Source organism: Ictidomys tridecemlineatus, chromosome 1 (assembly GCF_052094955.1).
Source record: "Ictidomys tridecemlineatus isolate mIctTri1 chromosome 1, mIctTri1.hap1, whole genome shotgun sequence".
NCBI lineage: Eukaryota > Metazoa > Chordata > Mammalia > Rodentia > Sciuridae > Ictidomys > Ictidomys tridecemlineatus.
This window is the reverse complement of record NC_135477.1, coordinates 221,335,329-221,363,204: the sequence shown is the minus strand read 5'-3', so window position 1 is coordinate 221,363,204 and position 27,876 is coordinate 221,335,329. Positions and strand designations below refer to the sequence as shown.

General features: G+C 35.1%; 1 protein-coding gene across 5 annotated transcripts in view; it reads right to left on the bottom strand.

Annotated features, from left to right (window-relative positions):
• The window catches only part of Plpp1 (phospholipid phosphatase 1), a 92,004-nt gene that overhangs the window by 20,064 nt on the left and 44,064 nt on the right, over positions 1-27,876 (bottom strand). For 3 of the 5 annotated variants that reach the window (XM_005319628.5, XM_021722516.2, XM_040272101.2), the window contains one exon: positions 5,981-6,261. In XM_005319628.5, coding sequence (XP_005319685.1) covers positions 5,981-6,261 — 281 coding nt within the window. Of the gene's footprint in view, positions 1-5,980; positions 6,262-11,992; positions 12,145-14,781; positions 14,922-27,876 lie in introns of those variants that run through there. The other 2 variants (XM_013356089.4, XM_005319627.4) reach the window with 2 other exon arrangements.

Genomic DNA, 27,876 nt, shown 5'->3' with positions numbered 1-27,876 from the left:
TTTAAAAGGTGATTAGGACATGAAGGCTCTCCCCACATCAGTGGATAAATGTCATCATCACAGAAATAGGCATTTCTCCCTCTCCCCAATGAAGCCTTTGGCCAAGCTGCTGATGTTTCCTGATGCAGCAAGAAGATTCTGCTGCATGAATTGGGACTTCCCAGTCTCCAGAACCATGAGTCAATAAACTTACGTTCATTTTAAATTACCCAGTTGGTGGTATTTTTTTTATAGCAGTACAAAACAGACGAAGATAGAAAATCTAAACTGAGACATTTTTTTGTTGGGTTTATAATATACATGGATTTAAAAAACATTTTCTCCAAGTACATATCTGCTCTTGCCACTTCTTTAAACTTTATATAAGAAGTTTTAGCCAATATTACAAGACAAAGCAAAAAATCAGAAAAAAGAAGTAGTACAATTTTCTTTGTTCATAGCATAAATAGGAATATAGAAAATCTTGAGGAATCAATAAAAGTTACTCCAATTAATAAATTAAATTAGCTTGGTTGTAGGACACAAAATCAATGTAAAAACCAATTGTTTTTCTACACAGTCCAAACAACTAGAAATTAAAGATATTTTTAAAAACCAGCTTTTCACAATGGCATCAAGAAACATTAAAAACTTAGCAATGTGTTTCACAAAATGTGCACAAGACCCAGACACTGAAAACTTAAAAATACTGGTAAGACAAACTAAAGAAAACCAAAACAAATGAACAGATATACCAAATTCATGGTTTGAAAGACTTGATATTAAGAACAATTCTTCACATGATGACCTACAGATTTAAAGCAATCGTAATCAAAATTTTATCAAAGAAGGCTGGGGTGGCTCTGTGTGGTAGAGTTTGCCTGGCAAGTGTTTGGAATCCTCAATACCAAATAAAAAATGAAAGAAAAAGGAAGGAAGGAAGGAAGGAAGGAAGGAAGGAAGGAAGGAAGGAAGGGAGGGAGGGAGGGAGGGAGGGAGGGAGGGAGGGAGGGAGGGAGGGAAGGAGGGAGGGAGGGGGGGGAGAGAGAGAAAGAAAGAAAGAAAGAAAGAAAGAAAGAAAGAAAGAAAGAAAGAAAGAAAGAAAGAAAGAAAGAAAGAAAGAAAGAGAAAGGAAGGAAGGAAGGGAGAAAGAAAGAAAGAAAGAGAGAGAGACAAAGAAAGAAAGAAAAAGAAAGGAAGAAAGAAAAAGAAAGAGAAAGAAAGAAAGAAAAAGAAAGAAAAAGAAAAAAAGAAAGAGAAAGAAAGAAAGAAAGGAAGGTAGGTAGGTATTGTGTTCATCTACAACTAAAAAATATTTTTTTTTAATTCTAGCAAAGAAAACAGAGGGCTGGGGTGGTGGCTCAGTGGTAAAGCACTTGCCTAGCCTGAGTGAGGCACTGGGTTTGATCCCCAGCACCACATAATAAATAAATAAAGGCATTGTGTCAATCTACAACTAAAAAAAATATTAAAAAAAAAAAAGAAGGAAAAGACGATCGACAAAACAAGCTTTAAAAAGGACAAAGTAAAAGGATATATCTTTTTTTTTGGTACCAAGAATTGAGGGGTACTCAACCACTGAGCCACATCCACAGCCCTATTTTGTATTTTATTTAGATACAGGGTCTGAGTTGCTTAGTGCCTTGCCAATGCTAAGGCTGGTTTTGAACTCACAATACTCCTGTTTCAGCCTCCCAAGTTGCTGGGATTACAGGCATGTGCCACTGCATTATCTTATTTTAATACTAAATTGAAGTATAATCTTGGCATAAAGAGAGGCAAAGAAATAAATAAAACAGAAGTAGTCTGGTAACAGACTCACATTTATATGGTTGACTGTTTTCCATAAAAAGGTGGTAAGATAATTTGTGAAAAGGATAGTTTTACCAATAAATAATGCTAAAATAACTGGATAGTCAATGGAGAAACAATAAATTGTGACTCTTTCCTCACATTATACCAAAAGTTAACTCAGAAGAACACAGAATGTCTAAAAGACTATCTAAAACCTTCTAGAATGTATAAAAGACTAACCAATAATAAATGATTGCAAAGATGTGACATTAACTGGAACTCCAGTTTTTGTGGAGTGCAAAATGGTACAGCCATGGTAGAAAAGTCTAACAGCTTCTTAGAAACACTTACACATATGCTGGCTGAATGGCCCAGAATTTCCACTCTCAAATATTTATTCAAGAGAAATGAAAGTGTATAACCTATACACAAATGTTCATAGCACCTTACTTTTAATAGCCCCAAATTAGAAACCACCTGAAAGTCCATCAACATTCTGATGAATAGATAAGCAAACTGTGACACATCCATCCAATCTAATACACCTTAGCAATGAAGGAAAGGAAAAAGGGAGGCAAGACTAGAGAGACTAAGGGGAGGGAGAGGGAGAGAGAAAATGAGAGAGAAGCACAACATGAATGAATCACAAAACCAACATGAAGAAGGCAGTCACAATAGTGATCACCACATAATTGCTTTTATACAATATTCTAGAACACACAAAACCATAAGAACAGAAAGTACATCTGGGGATTGCAAACAGGAGTATGAATTGACAGCAAAGGCTCAGGAGCAAACTTTAAATAGAAATATTCAAAATCTTGATTATCATGGTAAACACCTTTATACATAAAACTTATCTAAGTGTACACTTAAGGTGGATAGGTTTTAAATTTATGTGAAATACACCTAAATGACACTTATTTTAAAAGGTGATTCAGCTAATATATACAGACCATTCTAAACTTTTAAAGGTTTGACTTACAATTTTCAACTTTATAATACTGTGGGAGCAACACTCATCCAGTAGAAACTGGACTTCAGATTTTGTTCTTTCCCAAGCTAGCACTATGTGGTATAATATTGTCATGATTTGGGGCAGCAGAGAGCCATAGCTTCCAGTTAGTCACATGACCAATAAGGTAAACAACTGATATTCTACAGAATACTCTGTTGTTAAGCTCAGATGTTTAATAGGTTAGATATATTAAATGCATTTTTTACTTTTCAGTTAATTGATGAACCCAGCCTAATTCCATCTTAAGATTGGGAATCATTTTGTCACAAAGTCAAGAAAAGTTAATTTCTGTTTTACTATAAATTACTGCGATTGCTAAACTTGTTTAGAATTCCTGCCCATGCCTTGAACTCACCCATGCCTGGTTTTCCCTGACCAGATAAAAACCCTCTCTGAAACCTTAGCAGCATCTCATAAATTCTGATGTTGGGATCTGAATTTACTCCCTACCTTGAAATACCATGCCATGTGGATCATTAACCTACTATGATACTTTGATAAGTATAATACAAAGGCAGATAGTAGGTTATCAAAGTCCTGTTATCTATAAGCTCTCAAGACACCCCTTTGCAACTTTTTGTGCTATAAAATCTCATTCTTGAAGAGCTGGGGGGCTGGTCTCTAGCCGTGTTAAGGGAGACAGCCGCTGATCAGCTCCCTTTGTGTACACAAATACAAGCTTACTTTAATTTGTTTTAAAATTGGAGTAGGTGGTCTTTTCTTTGTGTCAGGGTTCAACAATAATGATGGGTTCATTATAACATAACCCCATTATAAGTCAAGGAGCAGCTGTGTTTTTCTTTTCCTTTGTGAGCTAAATTCTTAACGGTAGTTTTCATTCTTCAATTTAAATCCATATGGTATTTTTATGAGGCTGTATAGTTAAACTTCAAATGAAAGAAGAAACTGATAATTTTATTCTACTAACTTTGTTTCTCATGCTGTTTTTACTCAGTTATTCTCTATAATTTGTCCTAAATTTCAGCCTCAGTTCCAGTAAGGTTCCTCAGTTCCCAGCAAATCATTTGATCATTCCCTCCATCCCAACTCCACCACCACAAACTCTGGAATTCCACTTCTATTGTTAAAGTCCTCTATCTTTCCTGTCTTCCAACTCTTCCCTGAAAGTTTATCTATGAGTCATCCAATTAAAGAGCCTTTCCCTAGGTCTGCTTGGCCCCTTAGTTCTATCAAAGCAGCAAAAGAGATCCCCTTAAGAGTCCAGTATTAATATTAGTATCTTCATTACTTCTCAAAGCCATTTCTGGACTGCTCTTACTCTACCCCTCACCTGAGATCAAATAAAAAATATCATCTGCTACCTAAAAATGTCACCTTCTCTTTTTTCAACTGCTACCTCTTCAGTCACTTTTCCCTCCTTTAAGTCTTTACATCCATATCAGTTGTCCTTATCATCTCAAAGCTTGCCATTCAGTAGCATGAGCTCTCCATTCTTCAACCTCATCATCACCAGGAAAGTCCTCTTCCATTCTCATCATTTGTTTAATATGAGTATTCTTCAAAAAAAAATGGGGGCCCAAAGGCTGGGGTTGTAGCTCAGTGGCAGAGCCCTCACCTAGCATGTATGAGGCACTGGGTTTATTCTCAACACCACATATAAATAAATTAAATAAAGGTCCATCAACAACTGAAAAATATTTTTTAAAAAAATGGCAGCCCGAAATGTCTTGTTCACTGCTGAATCCCTAGCATAGGGCATAGTTTATACTCAGCTAAATAAGGTGTTTTTTTCATCCACACTAAATGCAAAACTGCTATCTGTAGGCCTACATTGCTTACAAGAGAACAAAGACAATGAAGTATCTTGAACTCATATAAAACAATCAAAGGATGCTTCACCCAGAAAAAAATGTTTGCTGGATGATGAACAAGTACGGGAAATTAACAGCTATCTTAAAATATAAGAAGGTAACCATACAGAAAAGCCTGGCAATTCTGAGACTTGAGATGAAGAATTGGCTCTGCTGCCAACTAGGGCTTCACTTAATGTTACTGGGTCTGTTTTTTTAACCTCATCTATAAATTAAAGGAATTAGACCTTCTGGATTCTAAATACTGTATTTCTTTTTTTTTTTTTGTTTGGGGGCAGGTAACCAGGGATTAAATTCAGGGGCACTCAACTACTGAGCCACATCCCTAGTCCTATTTTGTATTTTATTAGAGACAGGGTCTCACTGAGTTGCTTAGTGCCTTGCCTTTGCTGAGGCTGGCTTTGAACTCACAATCCTCTTTCCTCTGTCTCCTGAGCCGCTAGAATTACAGGCATGCACCACCATGCCCAGGTTAAATATTGTATTTTATTCATGGCTAACAGTAATTTGGAATACAAAAAGTACTTTAATGAGGGTGTATAAGAAGGCAACCTGGGCTGGGGGTGTAGAAAGTGAGAGAGCACTTTCCTAGCATGATAAGGCCCTGGATTCTAATCTCAATAAGGAGGAGGAAGAGGAAAAGAAGGAGGAAGCAGAAACCTGAGGACCAAGAACTGTCATGATGTGAACCTCCCCTTACAAAAATATACTCTAAGAATACTACAAGACCTAGCAGAGCTTCATAGAATGGTTGGATCGGATCAGGATTGAGCAAACTGACTCCTGGGACAGTTTATTTTGTATAAATAAAGTTTTACGGGATCACAGCCACACATTCATTTACCTATGGCTGCCTTTCTGCTATAATGGCAGAGTTCAATATTTGTGAGAAAGAACATATGGTCTCCAAATCCTCAAATATTTTTAATCTGGCATCTTAAAGTTTGCTGACCCTGGCCTACATGATCTATATAGTTCATTTTATATTCTTACACACTGGCAATGAAAATAGTATCAGTAAAATGCTCTTAAATTGATAAAAAAAAAAAACCACAGTTAAAAGAGGAAAAATGACCTAATCAGAATAAGTTATACTCTACATACATATGTCAAAATATACTCCACTGTCTTGTACATCTAAAAAGAACAAAGTTTTAAAAATTAAAAATATTTTTAAAATAAAGAGGAAAAAAGAATAGAATACAAGACTTGTACGTATATGATTTCAATTCACTCCCCGTGATCACACTACCTTCTCTCTTTTTTCAGATAGCCAATGGCTTGTGTTCCAAATCAGTGAAACCTTCCAGTCCAAGAATACCCAAAATGAAACAAGCATTACAGACTTAACACTCACCTGCCTTCCTTAACTTTGTCTGCATTCCCTCGACATATGTAGTTCTCAATATAGCCATCACTGCAGTTGATTTTTGACCAATCCGGGTCACAAACATCCAAGAAGTGAGGTCGCAGTCTTCCTATTGAATACTTGGCAATGTCAGTCAGAGACTGACTAGCAGCTGCACCAAATAAAAAGGTTCCAATGGCTTTGTAAGTAGTGGCTATGTAATTATTCCTGATAAAGGAATTTGAGTGCAAGAGTTTAAAGTAAACAGACAGAGTTTCTCCAATAAGCATCTGAAAAAGAAAGAAAGAAAAATAATATATTAAAGTTGTAAGCAGGCACTTTAAATAAAAAATAGAAAATAAAATGATAAATCAAAATAAGATCTTTGTTTAAAAACACCCTATCCCCCCAACCTTTTTTTTTTCCTTTACAAATGGAGAGTCAAATTAAGATATCTGAATCTGAACCACCAAAAAAAAATGTGTCAGGTCAATTATGGACACTGCTTACATTAACCACGACTGAGTCACATTTCAAAATACCTGAAAGAGCAAGGCTTTATTTCTTTCATTGTATTCAAATAAAGTGAGCTTTTGATAAGTAGACAGTGATGTATCCTAGAGGGCACATACCATGGCTTATTCAAAGAACACAACTTCCCCAATTAGAATCTCCCTATATGTAATAAGCACTTATCTATGACAGTCTTCATATTTTCAAACATTCCTTTGAAGATATCTATCATATTAAAAAGGGTAGAACAGTTTTAGGGAACAAAAAAATCTAATTAAACAAAGGGATGTAAGACTGATACCAAAGGTCCAGAAGACAGAGATTGAACTAACAGCATTTGAAGTCCTATCTTCCAGGAGTCTTTAAGCTAGTCTCCCATAATGGGTCTCATTTTAAAAGACCAGACATATACTCTCTTCCCCTTCCCACAAAGAAACATTTCAAGCAAATCTTTCCTCTTTGTTTTCCACTGACTTTTGTGAAATTGGAGTTAAGGCCTTCCCATAAACTATTTTATGAACTTCCCCCAATTCTAGTTGTGTCTGTGAACATGGGAAAGCACACCAGCAAAATGAGTTAAAAGGTATGAAAACTTTTCCAAGGGCTTTTCAAGTTCACAAATCAATTCCTTTAGAAACCCAAAGGATACTAAATGGCAATATTATAAAAAATAACATTTCCTGGTTAAATAGGACGATAAGATACACTATACCTTCCTGAAACCTAAGCAAATAGGAAACACTCTCCTTACTAATTTGCACTGGGGAGGCCCAGGGTTATAAATAAAGAAGTTTCACTTGAGATATACACTAGTTTTTTTTTTTGCTTCCTCTTAAATTTGTTACAAAGCATTCAAATATTTCCAATTAGTGAGGATTAGCTGTTTTCTTAAAGTTATTAATACATATGAATTATACAAATTAATAGATTTCACTGTGGTATTTCTATGCATGTGTATACTGTGCATTGATCACGTCCAACCTCCCTTTTACGCTTCCCATTCTCTATTAGTAGTCCTTATTCTATTTTTATGTCTTTTTCTCTTTTTTTTAAAAAAATCTACCTTTAGGGTTAGCCTTACCATAGCTGAAATACATGGTTGTCTCCCAAAAGGGATTTCATGGCTCCTATAATTCCACAATTAGAACATTATAACTTTGACAAATAGACGATACAAAACCCCAAAAGGATTTCTTAATTGTTCAGTATAAAACTAATACCAACACAGTTACCTAAACAAAGCAGATGGTCAAATTTAATTGAAGTTACTATCTCTTGGGTAAAAGTCAAATCCCCTTAAATATATTTAAGCACCACAGATATATAGTCCTTATTATAGTCTTTAATGTGAATGAATTGATCAGACCCTTTCCTGAGAACAGGTCACAGGAGAGGAGAACTATGTGTACTTATGAGGACATTATACCTTCCCAATTTTGTTTTGGGTTATCCCTGCCTGCCTTCAGTAGCCCTAAAAAGTATATATAATATATTACACACACACACACACACACACACACACACGGCCTCCTCCTTAGGTTATTAGGGGTCCCAGTAATTCCTAATAGATTAGTAGTCAGAATGACTTCTCTAATGTTTCATTTTAGAATTGACCTTTGATAGTTAAAAACATATCAACTATCTTTTTCAATTAACTTTTTAATGTTATAATTAGTTATACATGACAGTAGAATGCATTTATGCACTTTGATATATCATACATAGATGGGATATAATTTCTCACTTTTCTGAGTGTACATGTTGCAGAATCACATTGGTCATGCAATCACATATATACATACAGTAATGATATCTGTTTCATTCTACTATCTTTCCTATCCCCACATCCTCTCCCTTGACCCCCCCCACCTAATCTAAGGTAACACTATTCTTCTCTAATGTCACCCCTGCCCCTGCCTTATTGTGAATTAGCATCCGAATACTAGAGAAAACATTCAGCTTTTGGCTTATTTCACTTAGCATGATATTCTCCAACTCCATCCATTTATTGGCAAATGTCATAATTTCACTCTTCTTTAAAGCTGAGTAATATTCCATTGAGTATATATACCACATTTTCTTTATCCATTCATTCTATTGAGAGACACCTAGGTTGGTTCCATAGTTTAGCTATTGTGAATTGAGCTGCTAAAGATATTGACATGAGACGTGGAAGTTTCAACTGCTAAAATTGTGGTTAAGGTTGATATACACAAAGGACTTAAAATCAGCTTATCAACTATCTTGACCACAATTTTAGCAGTGGAAACTTCCACATCTCAGTTGTCAGCTGTTCTCCTTAAGCAATCAACTACTTTCCAGAAACAGGTGCTGAGTTTTGTGAGTGTTCCTAGTCATAATCATTATTGCTTAGGGCCACCCACTCTCTGTGCTTGCCACTGATGACAGAAAATCAGTTTGCTGGGAACACTTGAAGCAATGGCACAGATTACCAAACTGATCTAAAGAAGCTGAAACTTAAACCACTACTATTGGGATGGCTGGGCAAGGGAGTTAAACTAAAGCTGGTAACCACTGAACTATATTCCCAGCCCTGTTCATTTCTTTGAGACAAGGTCTAAGTTGCTTAGGCTGATCTCAAACTTGCAATCCTCCTGCCTAAGACTCCAAGTTTCTGGGATTACAAGCATGTGCCACTGCACCTAGCCACATCATTTTTTAAAACATGTGCTCTCTCTTTATGGAGAGAAACAGACAATATAGAAGTTCTAACTCAAGGGGCTGGGAATGTGGCTCAAGCGGTAGCGCGCTCGCCTGGCATACATGCGGCTAGGGTTTGATCCTCAGCACCACATACAAAGATGTTGTGTCCGCCAAAAACTAAAAAATAAATAATTTTTTTAAAAAAAGAAGTTCTAAGTCAAGTCTTCAGAATTAGGTGTAGAGATATATCCGTCCCTTTGATGTACACAAGACAGCCTTATTTTTTTGGTTTCATTATAATACCTGATTCTGTTCTTTGAGTCATTTATGCTAATTCTTGACTTTTGGTGAAATCTATACCTAAGACAACTGTGGTTCAATTAATCTTAGAACTGAGAAATCTTCTCATGTGTTTTTTACACTCTAAAAATATGATGAACCATTAAAAAAGTAAAGTTTGGGGAAGAAAATCAAAATACTTATGAAGATCAAAGACAATAATTATATAAATCAGCATTTCAACTTTTTTAAACCTATGTCCCAACAGTAGTCTCTCACCATCTGCTTTATATCTCCAATAACCAAGAGTGTATGTCTCTATTATCTCTATAGCTTCAAATCTTTCAATCAGGGCCCACATTCTCAAAAGAACAGTCCAAAATCACTGATACATTTCCATATCTTCCATTCCCTTCCAAATGGCTCTGCCTCTATTCCTTTATTCTACTGAATCTTTATGAAAAGCCAAAAATACATCATCAAATTGAACACATTTGTGTCAACTTCCATTTACTTTGACTTTTTGTAGTATTTGGCTTCACTGATCGTTTCCTTCTTGTTGACATTCTTCGTCTTCTGAGAAACTATATTACTGTTGGTTCCCTACCTCACTCCCTCAATTACTCATATAATTATGGATCGTTTTTGCAAGTCATGTCAATGCCTGGTATGATGTGTGAATCACTACTTTTTAAAAGATGACTTATTTTCTAATAAATAAAATTAAATATATACAAGTCTAACCAAGCATTGCCTGAAAGAAGCTGAGTTAATAAATAACTGCAATTATTTTAAATTAGTACATGAAACTACCACCTTAAGCAGAGTTTGTCTTTGCTGATACTGCTGATATGAAAATAGTATTTTTAGACTACTTTTAAATAATCTGTTATTTTCAGAAATCTATACTCATATGAATGTCATCTTATTCAAAGTAAAGGTAACTTTTTCATGGCTTATGTTAAAATAGTAAAAAAATTTCAGACCCTATCTCAAAAAAAAAAAACACAAAACTTACTCACTCCTTATTGGAAAAATCATAGGCTGATCTCTCTTTTAATAGCAAAAGGAAGTATAAAGACTTGGCAAGATTAAAGGAATCCCTGATTTCTTAAAACTTAACCATACTGTAGGAGAGTCACAAGTTACTCCAAATTACTCCATAGGACATGCCAGGATATATGCAAGTGGTGAGGACAAACAAAATATCATCTTTGCCTTTGAGAAGCTCACATTCTTGTAAGACAAACATTTATATAGTAGAGGTGGTTTTCTTTAGTGTGCACCAAATGTATGAATACGTTAACTTTCATTGCTAATAATCTAGTGATCATTCTTAAGACATTATATTTCTGAATTAAGTATGTTTTTAAAAATCAACTCCCAAGCTGGGTATGATGGTGCACACTTACAATCCCAGCAATTTGGGAGGCTAACCGCAAATTCAAGGTTTGTCTCAGCAACTTAGACCTTGTCTCAAAAACAAAAAATAGCCAGGAGTAGTGGTGCATACTTCCAGTGGCTCAGGAAGCTGAGGCATGAGGATCTCAAGTAGAAAGCCAGCCTCAGCAACTTAGTGAGGCACTGAGCAACTCAATAGGACCCTGTCTCTAAATAAAATATATAAAAAAGGGTGGAGGATGTGGCCCTGTGGTTAAGCACCCCTGGATTCAATCCCTGGTACCAAACAAAAACAAAAAATAAAAAAGGCTTTGTATGTAGCTCAGTGGTAAAGTGCCCCTGGGTTAATCCCCAGGACCAAAAATAAATAAACTCCCAAAACAAATAAGATATATATATATATATATATATATATATATATATATATATATATATATATAATAATCTTGTTGATCTTTCTCTTGCATAGAACTACATCTTCTGGTTTCTATAAAGCTAGAAGTATGGAGCACAAAACTAATTCTGAATACAAAAATTTTTAAAATCATTTAGTTAAATCACTGAAGTCTTCTCCCTAGGGCCATAACCTCTAAGCATTTTCACTTGAAATATTAGAAAACAACAGCTACCACTGTGACTGAAAGACACAGTCTTGTTTTCAGTACCAGTAAAAATTCCTTCATATTATGGAACTTTTTATCTCCCATTTATGGTGTTGTCTAAAAATTATTTAAAGTAAACATGGTTTGAATGAAGTTTTACCATTAGTTAGCAGATTTTCTTTTCTAGAACTCAGTGACTAAAGACAGTAAGTATATATGTATATACACACAGATACAATGAGTTATAAAATACTCTGTATAAAGTATAGTAGAACACATTGCTATAACATTTGACTATATCACACTGCTACTGAAACAATGGCAAATCAGAGCTCTAATAATCATACTGAATGAAAAACATCACCATAAAATCTATACATACTCAATAAAGCTCTTCTAATTAAACACTGTTATCTTCTGGTCTCACTCAAAGCAGCTCAGATTATCTTGATCAAATAAATCTTCAATTAAAGGTAAAAACAAAACTCGCTATTTAATCATTAACAGACTAACTCAAAATTAAGCTAAGCACCCAAAAGTTGGAAAAGTGGATTTAACTTACGACAACAATACTGAATGGAATGATTATTCCACCTAATAACGCATAAGGTATGGTGTCTTCTTTGTAAGGGTACTTGATGGACTCATCATTACAGAATATTCCTCGTTGGAAGGGGGTATGCCTTGAAGTAAGAATTGCAAAAGGCAATCCAGCTAGCAAAAGGGAATAAATGAAAATATCATTAAAAATTATCAAAACTGATTAACGGCAACAATCTCAGCAGATGCTTAAAAATGCATTTGCTATGAAAATAAGTGAGCACATACATAAAAAGGAAATGCAGCAATGCATGCAACAGAAATTAGAAGGATTACAGTTTAGGATAAAGGTGGTTTTTCCTACAGAAAACAAAGCTTCAAAGTCCTCTATTAACAAATTTAACAAAAAGCATCTTCCACTCTTATGTCTGCCTGATACACAAATGTATTTGGGAAAAATCTCTTCTCATGCTCTTGTTTTTTAATCACCAGGTTTTCAAGACTATTTCTAAACCAATCTGTCATGGACTTTGATTCCAAAAGGAAAACATTTGACATTTCCTTTTTATCCCTGAAACTACCACATTTGGCTAACTCATGCTCACTAGCTATCAGAGTATCTAAATAAAACTTGATCTATTCATTACTATCCAGAGCAGGTTGGAGCTACTATGAAAAGGAATTTGAACTCAAGCCAGATATCTTAAGAAAAGATGGACAATGGCATCAAACACAAAACCACCCAAAATACAGTTGTTTTCTTCATAAATGTTTTTTGTAAATATGCCTCACACTCACTTCCTAAAGTGCCTAACTTAAGCCTAAATAAGAACTTTAAGAATTCAATTATCCTTCACTTCACTGAACCTAGTTAACTGATTAATATGGCAGCATACTTACTAGAGCTGCTTTGTAAAAGAATGCAGTTTAGCAGAAACCCTCAATATAAGATTTGCTTCAAGACTGATCCAAGTCTGATCCAAGTTTGAAAGGTTCTCCCCTTTAAGCGTCCAATGCTCCCTGCAGTATACTATAACCACACTAAGCTACCATGCTCACTGCAGATTCAGGTGCTCTCTCTCTCCATGAGGCAAAAAGACTTGATGCTCATTTATGATTTTTATCACTTTCACTAAGGCCCTAAAGAATGAATGACAACGAAGGACTGGTACTGCTACTCTGCCCAAATATATCACAAATACCATAAATTTGTTCAACCAACAAGGACCAAAACGAAGGAGTACAAGTGATCACATTTCTTTTCCTGCTAGCTCTTTAACTTCTCTCTCCATTTTTCATTTAGAGACTGAATATATGAACCAAAGTTTATTACTTTACATTAGCCAATTTGCTAACAATCATTGACTCTTTAAGTCTTGAAGATGTTACAAGGTTCCCAAAGCCATATGTATAGTAAATGCTAGATGTAAAAAACTAAATAAATAAACTTACAATAAGGAAGAAAAGGTGGAAAACAGACTGTTGACGTTTTACATAAGGAATAAGAACAAAAGCGCAAAGCTACTAAAATATACTCTACTCTCTGGAGTTTAAATGAAGAGACTGCATCACAGAAGGCCTCAAAGATATTTTTAAAATTGATAATAATCAATATTTGTCATCTCCCATATAAGCCTATGCAATGCATGACACCAATGTCTTGCCCAATGACATTTCATTTTCACTATCTATTTAAACCTGCTTGTAGACATCCCAAAAGGGGATGGAAAAGAAGACCAGAGAGCAAGTTGTTCACTGACCCACCTAGAACTCAAAAAAGATGAGCTACTTCAGATTCCAACTCTGGAAACTTGGGATTGGCACAAAGATTGAATCCATCTGAGCTGGCCAACAGCAATGGGCAGTATACAAGAGGGCAGAAGATAAAGCAAGTGTGTAGAGGAAGAAGTCACTAGCCCGATCCTTTAAAGTGTGAAATGGACAAAGTAGCTTTGGTTTCCCATTGACAAAATGCCTTACATCCTTTCCAACAAAGTGTAATTTTACTTTAAGCTAGTTACAAAGGGTATCTATCTATTCTTTGCAACCATAAGAGACATAACTAAAAGAAACTTAATTTAACAAGTCTCCATAACTGGAGAGCACATATATTGTTTTTTGCTTTGGTTACCCTATATGATGTTGTGGTAAACATTTCCAAACATGAATCTTTAATTGCATTTCTAATTGCTTCCCTAGCACAAATTTTTATGTGGAATTAAAGATATAAACAGTAATACTCTTAACTACTCCAAAAAAGGTCACTATTCAGCACTATACCAGCCACAGTGTACAAAAGTGTATAAAAATGCTAACGCTTAAAATAGCTGATATTATTTTTGACATTTACTAGATTTCAAGGCAAAAGTGAAAGGACTGGATTTGCTTTATCAATCCAAATCAAACATCCTTTTTCTTTAATCTGAAAAAAAGTGCATCTCTAAGACAATCCCCTTTCATGATTTCTTAAGTTCCAAATAACTTTTCATTTGATATTTCAGCTGGCAAAATTCATTTTCATTCCCCTCTCCCTTTTTAAACAACTTTGAGGTATAATATACATTCAATAAAATACATCCACTATAAATATATAATTCCTTGGTTTAGATAAACTTACAAGGCTACATAATCATCAGTATAATATAGTTTTAGAACATTTCTATTACCCTAAAAATTTCCTTGAGCCTACTGGAGTCCCTATTCCCACCACTAACCCCAGATAACCACTCATCTACTTTCTGTTTCTACACAGATTTGCCTTTTCTGGACATTTCATAAAAACTAAATTAATATGTTTTCTAAGTAACTTACTTAGCATAATGTTCTTGAGGTTTGTCCATGTTGTAGCACACATTTTTGTTCCTTTGTATTGCTAAAATATCCTCTTTTACATATATACCACATTTGGTTTATCCATTCACCAGTTAATGGACATTTGGAGTCGTTTCCAGTTTAGAGTTGTTATGACTAATGCTTTTTTGAAGATTAACATACAAGTCCTTGTGTAGATATGTTTTCATTTCTAAGAGGTAGATAACAAGTGGAATTACTAGGCCATTCAATAAGTTTATGTTTTAACTTTTTAAGAAACTGCCTATTTTCCAAAGAGGCTGCACCATTTTACATTCCTACATCCTGCTTTTTATCATGGCCACATGGGTAGTCACAGTTGACCCATTTAAGACTCTTGATTCCCTACATGGTCAACTCATATTCATTCACAAATAAGCACAGCTTTCTCCTCCTACCAGTGAATATTTATGATTCAAAGGGCAGCATGTGATATGTCAATTCATTGTTTCCACAAACTACCACAAAAATACTTCATCTTTTACCAGAGATGGGAAAAGATAACTAAGTACAAGGTCATACTACAGCTTTTTTTTTTTTTAAACTTCCTCTTGCACAAATACTCAGGATCTTGTTGGAACTATAACAGAAATACTAAGAAACAGTTTTAGTTAGAAAGACTGGCAGCAGGGTGTCAGGGCGTCCAACAAAACTGAGAAACTATAGAACTAATGTAAGTGAAAACTATACCAGTACCTCCAATAAATAATGCTGTAAGGTTCATCTATACTGTTGTACAGGCTAATTATTCTATTCCTTTTTATTGAATAGCATTCCATCATAGGGATATAAGATATTTTAGTATCCCAGAAGAGAATGATATAACTAGAAAGCCCACAGTAACAAATCATTGAAGGACACACTGCCTCAGAGCCAAGAGTAACAGGCAGCAGTCTGAGAAATCCTGACACACAGGTCTTTGAGATTTTTTGCAAGCTTAGAATCCAATTTAACAGACTGGAAGATGAAAGGATCCCATTGGCAGACCAAAAGATCCCATGAAGTATGGAGGATTATGTTCATTTTGTGAACTATTTCAGGTATCACATTCTCCTCATAATGCCTGAAGGGAAGGATGTAGATGGAGGTTAGAAGCCTCAAGAACCCAGAAATCTATAGGCTACACTATTAAAAAAAAAAAATGGGCCAATTGTTATTTTTTGCCCTCTGACTACCAATAGGCTAAATAGACATGTAATGTGTGTATGTATTTAGTCTCTATTAGGCATCTGAAAAATCTACCTCTGTTTTTTTATTAGTGGGGAAAATTCCAAATAGGAGAGTCAATTTTGAAAATACAATTGGGGCTAAGGATATGGCTCCCTCATAGAGCACAGGCTTATGCCCAAGGCTGTGTTTAAGTCTCAGCACCAAAAAATGTAACAATAATAATTAAAAACAGCAAAGTGTTGGTAGTGTAGCTCAGTGGCAGAGCACTTGCCTAGCATGAACGAGTATCCTAGGTTCAATCCTCCAGCACACACACGACACACACACACACACACACACACACATACACACACACACAATGTCTGAGCATGATGGCGCATGCCCCATAATCCCAACAACTCAGGAAACTGACACATGAGAATTCCAAGTTTGAGGTCAGCCTCAGTAATTGAGCAAGATTCTCAGCAACTAAGCAAGGCCTTTCTCAAAATAAAATGTAAAAAGGGCTAGGAATATAGCTCACTGTAGCACTCCATACTTCAATCCCCAATACTGGGTGGGTGAAGTGGGGAGGAGAAAAAAGAAAAAGAAAAGTTGTCAGAAGAGGTAAATAACCAAAATATAATCATGATGACAGTTTAAAAAAAAAAAAAAAGCCAATGTCTTACTTTTCCTTCTGCTTACATTTAAAAGAATGAAAGTCACTCTGGTGACTGCTTGAGAACCTGTCCAGTTACTTTGCTCAGTTCATGCATGAACTGAAAAGCACTGGTGTACATGGAGATAACATGAGGAAACAGGTCAGGAATCAGAAGGAATCAGAAATAAACATAATTATTGAGCTACTTCAAAAAAACAAGAGGGTTAGGGCTGTAGCTCAGTGTAGAATACCTGCCTCATGCATGTGAGACACTGGGTTCAATCCTCAGCATCATATAAAAATAAATAAAGATACTGTGCCCATCTAAAACTAAAAATTTATTATTATTTTTTCATAATTAATCCACCATAATTATTAACTAGGTAATAATTAATAGTAATAAATACTAATGTGTTTGTCTGATTTCTTTAGCAAGCAAACTTTGGAAAAACATTCTCTTATTCTAACAATAAGACATCTCATTAAGAAAATAAGTTATAAAACAAAATTCATGAAGAATCTTTCAAAACTAATACAGATTTACGAGTGTATAATCTAAAAAATCTTTGCCTACATACACATCTAAAAAAATATTTTTTAAAAAAAAAGAAGAAATGGGAACAAAGACCACAGGTACTATATAACTAAAAAACTAACTGGACTACTTAATTCCTTTATTACATAAAGCATGAATGTACTTCCTTTCTTGTAAACAATTCAGAGCAGTGACCTTATGCTTGATGTATTCAGGAGACATGGAGTGTACTTCAATAACCAATTTTTCCCACCATCCCAGATGTGGAACACCTATAAAAACCTAAATTAAGCAAAAATATATCACCTATAGTAACTATGAAATGATTCTTATATTCAGAGTTGTAAACTTGGGGCTTAATGGCTTAACATTACCCTTGACTAGAGGCAAAATAATTATCTGACCTACAATGCAAATTATATAAGCTAAAGACAGAACATTTCCCGATTTTAAAACTCTTTCACCATATCTTAAAGATCCATGAAACAGTTTAATATTTAGTAATATTTAATAATTATTTAATATTTAATAATATAACATTTAAAAAGTACATTTAAACTCAATTCAGCATACAGAACAAAGGCTAAGGAACTCCATCTATAATAAAAGTCTTATGCATTCAAGAAACTTAAAATAATTGTTATTTTTGTCAACATTAGGGAAATTTTATTATAAAAGCTTATAACTCAACTAGAGAGACTAAGATCTTAATACCCTGAGCACCATGTCTTTAACCAAGAAGTACTCATTCTATTCAACTCAACAATTAACTGAGTTTCTACTCTTGTATAAGGCACTAGTTGAGGGTGGAAGATGGGCCTAGCACAATGACCCCAGGTTTTCCACCTGAGTAACCAGAAGTTTAAAGTTGCATTAACTGAGATGGGGAAGACTGGAGATGGAACAAGGAGCCAGGGATAGATACAACAATTCAATCTTGAATAAACAGTCTGAGATGCCTATTAGTAGAGGCATCAAGTAGGCAGTGGATGTAAAATCTGCAAAGTCGGGGAGAAGTCCAAGCTAAAGATATAAAATTGGCATAGAGACAGTATAACAGTCATGAAACCAGATGAGATTACCGAGGAATTAAGTATAGTAAGAGAAGAAAAGAGGATCCAAGCACTGATCCCCAGAGTGCTCCAAATTAAAAGATTAGGGAGAAAAGAAAAACCTTACAGAGAGCTGTGGGAGGCCAACCTTACTGGTGACTGAGTTACACTCCCCAGCTAGGTGCTGAGGCGCTCAGTCACAGAAATGGGTGTGTCTTGCTACAGCCCCATGGGTGAAGCTATGCTCACCTGTTCCTTTGTAATATAACCCCTTGCCCTGTTTAGGATAGAATCTTCCATGGAAGTGCCTTGTGTGTGTCCCCTTCTCTTACTGTGCCCTTGGGTGTGACCTACCCAGGTGTCAGTCAACCTGCTGACAGTGGACATCATGAAGACAGACTCAGCCCCCTGAAACCTAACCCCTTGCCTCATTTGAATAGCTTCTCCTCAATAAAAGGGGTCAGCGCCTGCTCTCTCTCTCTCTCTTTCGGCAGACCCTTAAGGTCAGAGGAGCCGTCACAGCGACCCCAAAGAAAAAGGTATTGTGTCTCTTGTGTGGTTATTTCGTGCAGCCCAGTTAGCCCAGTTTAACTAGTGTGATCCCGGAGCCTTTTAGTCGTGAGAACAGAAACCCAGCAGAGAGCAATGAAAGAAAAGAAGCAGTCATTATTAGGGTAGAATTAAAACCAAAAAAATACAGAAAATCCCAAGGAATCTATTCTCCAAACCTAGAACTATTAAGTGAGTGTCGTAAGATCACAGGATATAAAAATCAATCCTACTTATATACACCAGCAATGAACCATTGGAAGCTAAAGTTAAAAGTACAACACCATTTATGAAAGCATAAAATATTGAAATATCAAGCTTATACAGTATCAGTGGAAGGCTAGGCACATATATGAATGAAGCAAAAACAGAGTCTAGAAAAAGATCCACACAAATAGAGTCAATCAAGTTTTTTGTTGTTGTTTGGTTGGTTTTTGTGTTTTTTTTACTAAGGTATAAAAACAATAAATGGAGAAAGGAGACTCAAAGGTGTTGAAACAATTGGTCATACATATACTGTCTTTTATAAAATTAACAGATGGGTCATAAAGCTACATATTTTTTCTCTAGGGTTAGAGAAAAAATTCTTACACAAGATACCAAAATCACAATCCATAAAAGAAAAAATTATTGATAAAAATTGGAATCATCCAAATTTAAAAACTTTTGTTCTCAAAAAACAACTTTAAGCTGGGTATGGTGGTACACAACTATAATCTCACCTATTAGAAGATTGAGGCAGGAGGTCTGAAAGTTCAAGGCCAGTCTGGGTAACTTAGCAAGACCCCATTTCAAAATAAAATTTAAATCGAGTATAGGCTGAGGATGCAGCTCAGTGGTAGAGCTCTCTCTTTTTGTATGCACGTAAGACCCTGGGTTTAATTCCAGAACCAAGAAAGGGAAAAAAAAATACACACACACACACAAAGAGAATGAAAAAACAAGCTACAAATTGGGAGAAAACAGACTTCATCAAAGAGGATACATGGATAGCAAGTAAAGCACATGAAAGATGTTTAGCATTGGTAGTCATTTGAGAAAGGTAAATAAGGGTCTAATTAGATATTACTAAACATCTACTAGAATGGCCAAAGGGTGGGGAGGGTGATACAGAAAATACTAGTGCTGGTGGAATGCAGAACCTTTACACATTACTAGCAAGAACACAAAATGAGACAGTCACAATGGAAAAGTCAGGCAGTTTCTTAAACGTACATTTACAAAACAACAATAACAATTCACTCCTGCATATATACCCAAGTACAATCAAAACTATGTGCACTCAATATATGTTCATAGAGCTTTATTTGTAATAGTCAAAAACTAACAAAGAACCAAGATGCTCCTTAACAAACAGTGATACATCCATAAAAATGGGGTACTTCTCAGCACTAAAATGGGTACTTCTGAGGCATATAAGAGAACTCAAGGACAATATTGTGAGTTAAAGTGTGTGTGTGTTGGGGGGAGTTACTCTTAGAAACTGAATGAAGAGCAACACAAAAATGGTAGCTGCCACTGAGCCAAGAAGCCAGGACCTATATCATTCCTACTGAATGAGTAACCATGCAAGACAATATCAAAATAGAGAAAATTGGAAAATGGTCTCTATAGAGTTGTATTTAGGAGTACATATCAAGAAAATCACACTAGGACATAAAGAGGAATGGATTCCCAGTACTGCAATTTTGTAAATTTCTCTACTGAAAGAACTCTATGGCTGGGGCTATATCTTAGTGGTAGAGCACACGCTTTATATAAATAAGGCCCTGGGTTGTTCAATCCCCAGCACCAAGGAAGGAGAAAAAAATCAAACTTCAATCATCCAAACATAGTCTTCAAGGTGCTTATGCAGGATTCCAGGTTATATCTCATCTCTGAATTCTCTTCCACGAATCTCAAGAAATACTTGAATACTTGAAGATTGTTTTTCATACTCTAGAAGTGTTCTTCACAGAGATTTAAAACCTCAACATCTACTGACTGATAAAAAAGAAACAATTAAACTGGCTGATTTGGGTGTTGCCAGAGCTTCTGGATACTTACAGCACATATATATGACATAGTAATACTGGAATATATCTCCAAAGTATTGAAAGGGTCAACTAATTACTCAACAACAGTTAACATTTGGAGTATAGGCACCATATCTGCAGAATTAACAACTAAGAAGAGTGGTAACTTTTCTATGAGGATTCAAAAAATGATCAGCTCTTCAGAATTTTCAGAAATGTATAGCCACTTAATAGCTATAAAAGAAAGACCTACCACCTCAGAGACTTGTTAAAATAGAATCTCTACGTATCCACCACAGTACTTTGCAAATAATACTCAACAAAAGAACACAGCCCTCTGTTCATATATATGCACAAAAACTCTTGAGCATCCAAATTATATTTTCATTTTTTTCATTGTTCTTTTTAGATATACATAACAGTAGAGTGTATTTTGACACATTATACATACATGGAGTATTACTTATTCCAACCAGGATTCCATTCTTGAGGTTGTACATGATATGGAGTTTCACTGGTCATGTATTCAAACATGAACATAGGAAAGTTATGTCTAATTTATTCTACTCTTTTTCTATTCCCATGCCTTCTCCCTTCCCTTCATTTCCCTTTGTCTAATCCAATGAACTTCTATTCTCACCCCTCTGCCTTCATATTGTGTGTTAGCATCCACACGTCAGAGAGAACTTTTTGTGGGGATTGTCTTTTTTCACTTAGCATTTTCAAGAACAGCAACATTATATAGTACACAAAACGGGCACCTTTCCATTCATCCATTTCCTTGCCCAATGATTTTCTTTCTTTCTTTCTTTTTTTAAGAGAGAGAGAGAGAATTTTTTAATATTTATTTTTCAGTTTTCAGTGGACACAACATCTTTATTTTATTTTATGTGGTGCTGAGGATCGAACCCAGTACCCTGCGCATTCCAGGTGAGCGCGTTACCGCTTGAGCCACATCCCCAGCCCCCCAATGATTTTCTTACCAGGATCCTTGGAAGAGTTACTTTCCATATTGGCAGGGGTGGGGGGGAAGTAATCTGCTGCAAAATTAAATAAGGGTGTAATCCTTCAACTTATAGAGAAATTAATTTGATAGAAATCTCATTTTTCCTGACGAGTCCCAAAAGGATGCTTTTAGATATGTTAGAAGATTAACACTCAAGTATAATCATTTATCTGCTTAAACACTGGTGCATATTTTACTAAACATTAGTATTATATTGTGCTTCAAAATTCCCATGTGTTCTACTAAGAAAAATCAGTAAATCACTAATTGCCCTGCTAGAGTCCTCAGATATAACAAGATCTGCTCCCATACAAATCTGTAAGGCAAGATAGCCATTAGAAAGTCATCCTATTAAAGATTCCTCACCGCTGCTACCTATTCCCATACCAGAAAGACAGCAACTACGTATCTTCTCCTAAAAGTAGGTTGCTCTAATACAATGCTCTGTCCGAGCTGGTATTGATTACTCAATTGTTCAAAAGCAGATGTTCTTTCTACAAATAATACAGAATTCTATTTGCTATCATGCAGTAAACACAGGTTCATGGTAAAGAAAAGAAAAAGCGCCATTCTTAAGACCCCATCTCCTTGTCATTCTAAATACAAAAGCCTAAAGACAACTGACAAAAACAGGAGAGATATTAATTATTAAAAACAGGAACCCTAAAGAATTTTGCTAAAATGGAATACTGAGTGGTATTCTGAAGAGCCTGATATGCAGCACAAGCTATTTTTGTTTGTAGCTATGCTGGAAACAATAAAGTGGCTTCTTTCCAGAGCACTATTTCTGCTCACACTTCACAATTACTGAATAAGATATGTTCAAAAGCACTGCAATGGACATGGTTATTTCTTATGGTTTACATAACCAATCCTGCATTCAAATTCATTAAAGAGGTAAGCCCATTTATGTCATTCTCAGTTTATAGTTTCTGCTCCTCAACAAAAACTAAATTGGGGAACTGGGCACAATGGTGCACATCTGTTATCCCAGCAACTCAGGAGGCTTAGGCAAGAGGATCTTGAGTTCAAAGACAGCCACAAGAAATTAGTGAGGCGTGAAAGAAAAAGAAAGCTGGTGGCACATACCTGTAATCCCAGTGGCTTGGGAGGCTGAGGCAAAGGATCACAAGTTCAAAGCTAGCCTCACCAAAAGCAACGCACTTAGCAACACAGTGAGACTCTCTCTCTAAATAAAAACAATACCAAATAGGCTGGGGATGTGGCTCAGTGGCTGAGTGCCCCCAAGTTCAATCCCCAGTACCAAAAAAAAAAAAAAAAAAACTAAAATTCTTTTTTAAGTTGCTAAAAGTAACCACAAAATATGGCTAAGAAATTAAATAATTTTAAATTAGCTTTTATTAAAAGGCCCAAAATCCCTTATTGAGGATCCCAAAGTCCTCAAAAATCCCATTTAAAAAAAATTTTTGGCACTAAAACCCATTCTGAAATTATCTTATGTCAAAACCTGCCTGGAATAAATGATGGAATAAACAAACTCTCCCCCACTTACTATGACTAGTCATATTTTACAGTATAAATATTAAAGTATGTTAATGAAGTATCAACCTAGACCCTGCTGAGGGTTGTTCAATAAGGCATGTGAATCTTAAAATCTTTTGAAAATTTCAGAAATTTTCAAAGTGTTTTAGACAATGGACTGTGAACTTTATTTGGATAAAATCTTCATTGTGTAAGGATACTTCTAAATTAAACTCTTTTGTTTTTCAGAGAGTCAAAAAGGTTTTAATTTTTTAAAGGTCTACTGCATAATAAAATTTGAAAAAATAATAGTCCCTTACATAAAATGCACTAAGTACCCCACACATATATCTTCTTAATTATAGGACTAGTGAATACTATAAGATTTTGGTTCTTTATGTTTTTTTTCCATTATAAAAACTAAAAAATATGGAAATTGCTTTCTAAATTTGTCTTCATTAAATTATCTTATAAATAAAGGTTTATTTTATTTACTAAACCATCAGTCAATCCTATACTCCTTCTTTCTGGTAAGACCCAATGGGAAGTGGGCATAGTTCAATGGTAAAGCACTTACTAGCATGAACAAGGTCTGGGGTTCGATCCCCAGCACTGCTTTAAAAAGAGAAGAACCATCTATGATCTCAGGTCAAAAATACACGTAATCATTTATAGCAATCATTATTTAGCAAAACAGCATTGACATATTATCAGACTATATGAATCAACTTCTTAAATAATTTTTTTAAAATAAAAACATTTTGTGTTTAAATTCACTTTGTGTGTATCAATGGTGCTAGGGATTGATCCCAGAATGCTAGGCCAGTGCTCTATTGAATTATAACTCCAGTTGCCAAATTAACATTTTGTTGTTGTTGTTGTAACCACAAAATATGGCTAAGAAATTAAATAATTTTAAATTAGCTTTTATTAAAAGGCCCAAAATCCCTTATTGAGGGATTTTGGGCCTTTTAACTATGAATAAAAATGCTATTTTGTTGTTGTTGTTGTTGTATTTTTTTTATGAATAAAAATGCTATAGACACTCATGTGCAATTTTTTCTGTAGATGTAAGCTTTCAACATATTTGGGTAAATAACGAGGAGCGCAAAGACCATGTTTAGGTTTGTATGAAATTGTCAACTTGTCTTCCAAAGTAACTATACCATTTCACATTCCCACCAACAATAAATGAGAATTCCTGTTATTTCACACCCTCTGCATTAGCATTGGCATCATCATGTTTTAGTTTTTCATTATTCTAATATGTGCATAGTGGTATCTCACTGTTGTTATAATTTGCAATTCCTAATAATATATGATACTATCTTTTTATATGCTTATTTGCTGTTTGTACATCTTCTCTGAGGAGGTATCTTCAGATCTTTTGCCCAATTTTTAATTGGGTTATTTTCTTATTGTTGAGTTTTAAAAGTTCTTTGTACATTCTGGATGCAAATCTTTTATCAGATGTTTTCCAAATACTTTCTACCAGTCTGTGGTTTGTTTTCATCATTTTCTAAACAGTACCCTTCAGGGACCAGAAGTTCTAAATTTTAGTTAAGTCCAACTTATCAACTATCTCCTTCACAGATCATGCTTTGTTGCTGTATTCAAAAACTCACTGCTAGACCCAAAGTACAGCTTTATTTTTAAATACAAAAAAATTTCAAACAAGTCAAAAGCTCAACCAATTTCCCACAAAAATGTAAGTGCATAACATCCTCAGCTAGAATTTTCAAAGCTGCATTTATGAAAAGGGAAAATAAAATCATGAAATATTAACATAGTCCTTTCACTTCTATCTAACAGAAGATATTCCCCAAGTAAGTCATACAGAAATGCTCTGTATTCAAACTCTGGTCCACAGAAAAATATAGATATCTTTGTATTTGTTTTTTATATATTCATAGATGATAGCTTTGTAAAAGAAAAAATATTTAGTCTGTTGTATACAAATATTAGGAATTTATGAAAAAATAAATTTTTTATATATTTTAAAATAGATGCATATTAATCTATCATATTAATCAAAAATATTTGGTCTATTTTTCTGACTGTTTTTGTTCAACAAATATAGAAATTATGTTACTTTTGCTTGGAAAAGTGGGAAGAGATGGAATATAACTCTGAATACAAGTGTGGGTGGCAAGAAGACTTAATTCCTGGTAGTAGCAAACTGAACATTTCTTTTCAACTGTCTTCTTACATATAATTCAAAGACAAAGCTTATTTAGTAGAAACAGTTTTGAGGGTTTCTTTTAAAATAAAATTCAGACTTTCCATCTAAGAGTAACATTTAACCAATTCGAATCCTACATATTTTTCAAGACATGTGTAGTAAAAAAGTTAAAAGATAATGTCTACTAAACTAGTAGAGCTGAACACAGCACAAGGTTATAGGCCTTAACCATCAACCTTAGCAGAGGCATTCCCTGATGTGCTGAAACTACTGTGTAACTCAAAAACTTTCAATTTCTTTGCATGTTTTGTTTTTTGAGAATGTATTTTCACTGTGTTGTGCAGGTTGATCTTGAATTCCTGGGTTCAAACAATCCTCCCATATTTGCCTTCAGAGTACTTGGGACTAATACATGAATACCACTGCACCCAGCATTCAGAGCTTTCTTTTCTTAGAGTGGGTGGTAACTGAACCCAGGGAAGCTTTACAACTATACTACATCCCCAGCCCTTTGTTTTTTAGTTGTTTTTTTTGGGGGGGGGGCGAGGATATTGGGGAGTCAGGGAACCAGGGATCAAACTCAGGGTCATTCAACCACTGAGCTACATCCCCACCCCTCTTTTGTATTTTATTTAGAGACAGGGTCTGAGTTGTTTAGTGCCTCACCATTGCTGAGACTGGCTTTGAACTCACAGTCTTGCTGCTTTAGCCTTACCTGCAAATGCCATGATTTTATTCTCTTTTATTGCTGAGTAATATTCCATTTTGTGTATATATATATACACACCACATTTTCTTTGTCTAGTCATCTATTGAAGGGCATCTAGGTTGGTTCCACAGTTTAGCTATTGTGAATTGTGCTGCTACAAACATTGACGTGGCTGTGTCCCTGTAGTATGCTGTTTTTAGGTCCTTTGGGTGTAGACCGAGGAGAGGATAGCTGGGTCAAATGGTGGTTCCATTCCCAGTTTTCCAAGAAATCTCCATACTGTTTTACATATTGGCTGCAACAATTTGCCGTCCCACCAGCAAAGTATGAGTGTGCCTTTTTCCCCACATCCTCGCCAACACTTACTGTTGTCTGTATTCTTGACAACTGCCATTCTGACTGGTGTAAGATGAAATCTTGGAGTAGTTTTGATTTGCATTTCTCTAGTTCCTAGAGATGTTGAACATTTTTTCATATATTTGTTGATTGTATATCATCTTCTGAGAATTGTCTGTTCAATTCCTTGGCCCATTTATTGATTGGGTTATTTGTTGTTTTGTTTTGGTGTTTAGCTTTGTGAATTCTTTATATGCCCTAGAAATTAGTGCTCTATCTGATGTGCAAGTGATAAAAATTTGCTCCCAAGATGCAGGCTCTCTCTTCACCTCACTGTTTCTTTTGCTGAGAAGCAGCTTTTTAGTTTGAATCCATCACATTTATTGATTCTTGATTTTAATTCTTGCACTATAGGAGTCTTATTAAGGAAGTTAAGGCCTAATCCTACATGATGAAGATTTGGGTCTACTTTTCCTTCTAATTGATGCAGTGTCTCTGGTTTAATTCCTAAGTCCTTGATCCTCTTTGAGTTTTGTACACAATGAGAGATAGGGTTTAATTTCATTTTGTTGCATATGTTTTTCCAGTTTGCCCAGCACCACTTGCTGAATAAGAGGCTATCTTTTCTCCAATGTATGTTTTTGGTGCCTTTGTCTAATATAAGAAAACTGTAATTATGTGGGTTAGTCTCTGTGTCCTCTATTCTGTACCATTGGTCCACCAGTCTATTTTGGTGCCATACTATGCTGTTTTTGTTACTATTGCTCTGTAGTATACTTTAAGGTCTGGTATAGTGATGCTACCTGCTTCACTCTTCTTACTAAGGATTGCTTTATCTGTTCTTGGTGTCTTATTTTCCAGATGAATTTCCTGACTGCTTTTTGTATTTATATGAGGAATGCCATTGGGATTTTGATTGGAATTACATTAACTCTGCATAGTGCTTTTGGTATTATGGTCATTTTGACAATATTAATTCTGCCTATCCAAGAACAAGGGAGATATTTCCATTTTCTAAGGTCTTCTTTAATTTCTTTCTTTAGTGTTCTGTAGTTTTCATTGTAGATGTCTTTCACGTTTTTTGTTAGGTTGATTCCTAAGTATTTTATTGTTTTTGAGGCTATTATAAATGGGGTAGTTTTCCTCGTTTCCCTTTCTAAGGATTTGTCACTGACATACAGAAATACCTTTGATTTATGAGTGTTGATTTTGTATCCTGCTACTTTGATGAATTTATTTATTTACTAGTTCTAGAAGTTTTCTTACAGAATTTTTTGGGTCTTCTAGGTATAGAATCATATCATCAGCAAATAGTGCTAATTTGAGTCCTTCTTTTCCTATCAGTATCCCTTTAATTTTTTTCATCTAATTGCTCTGGCC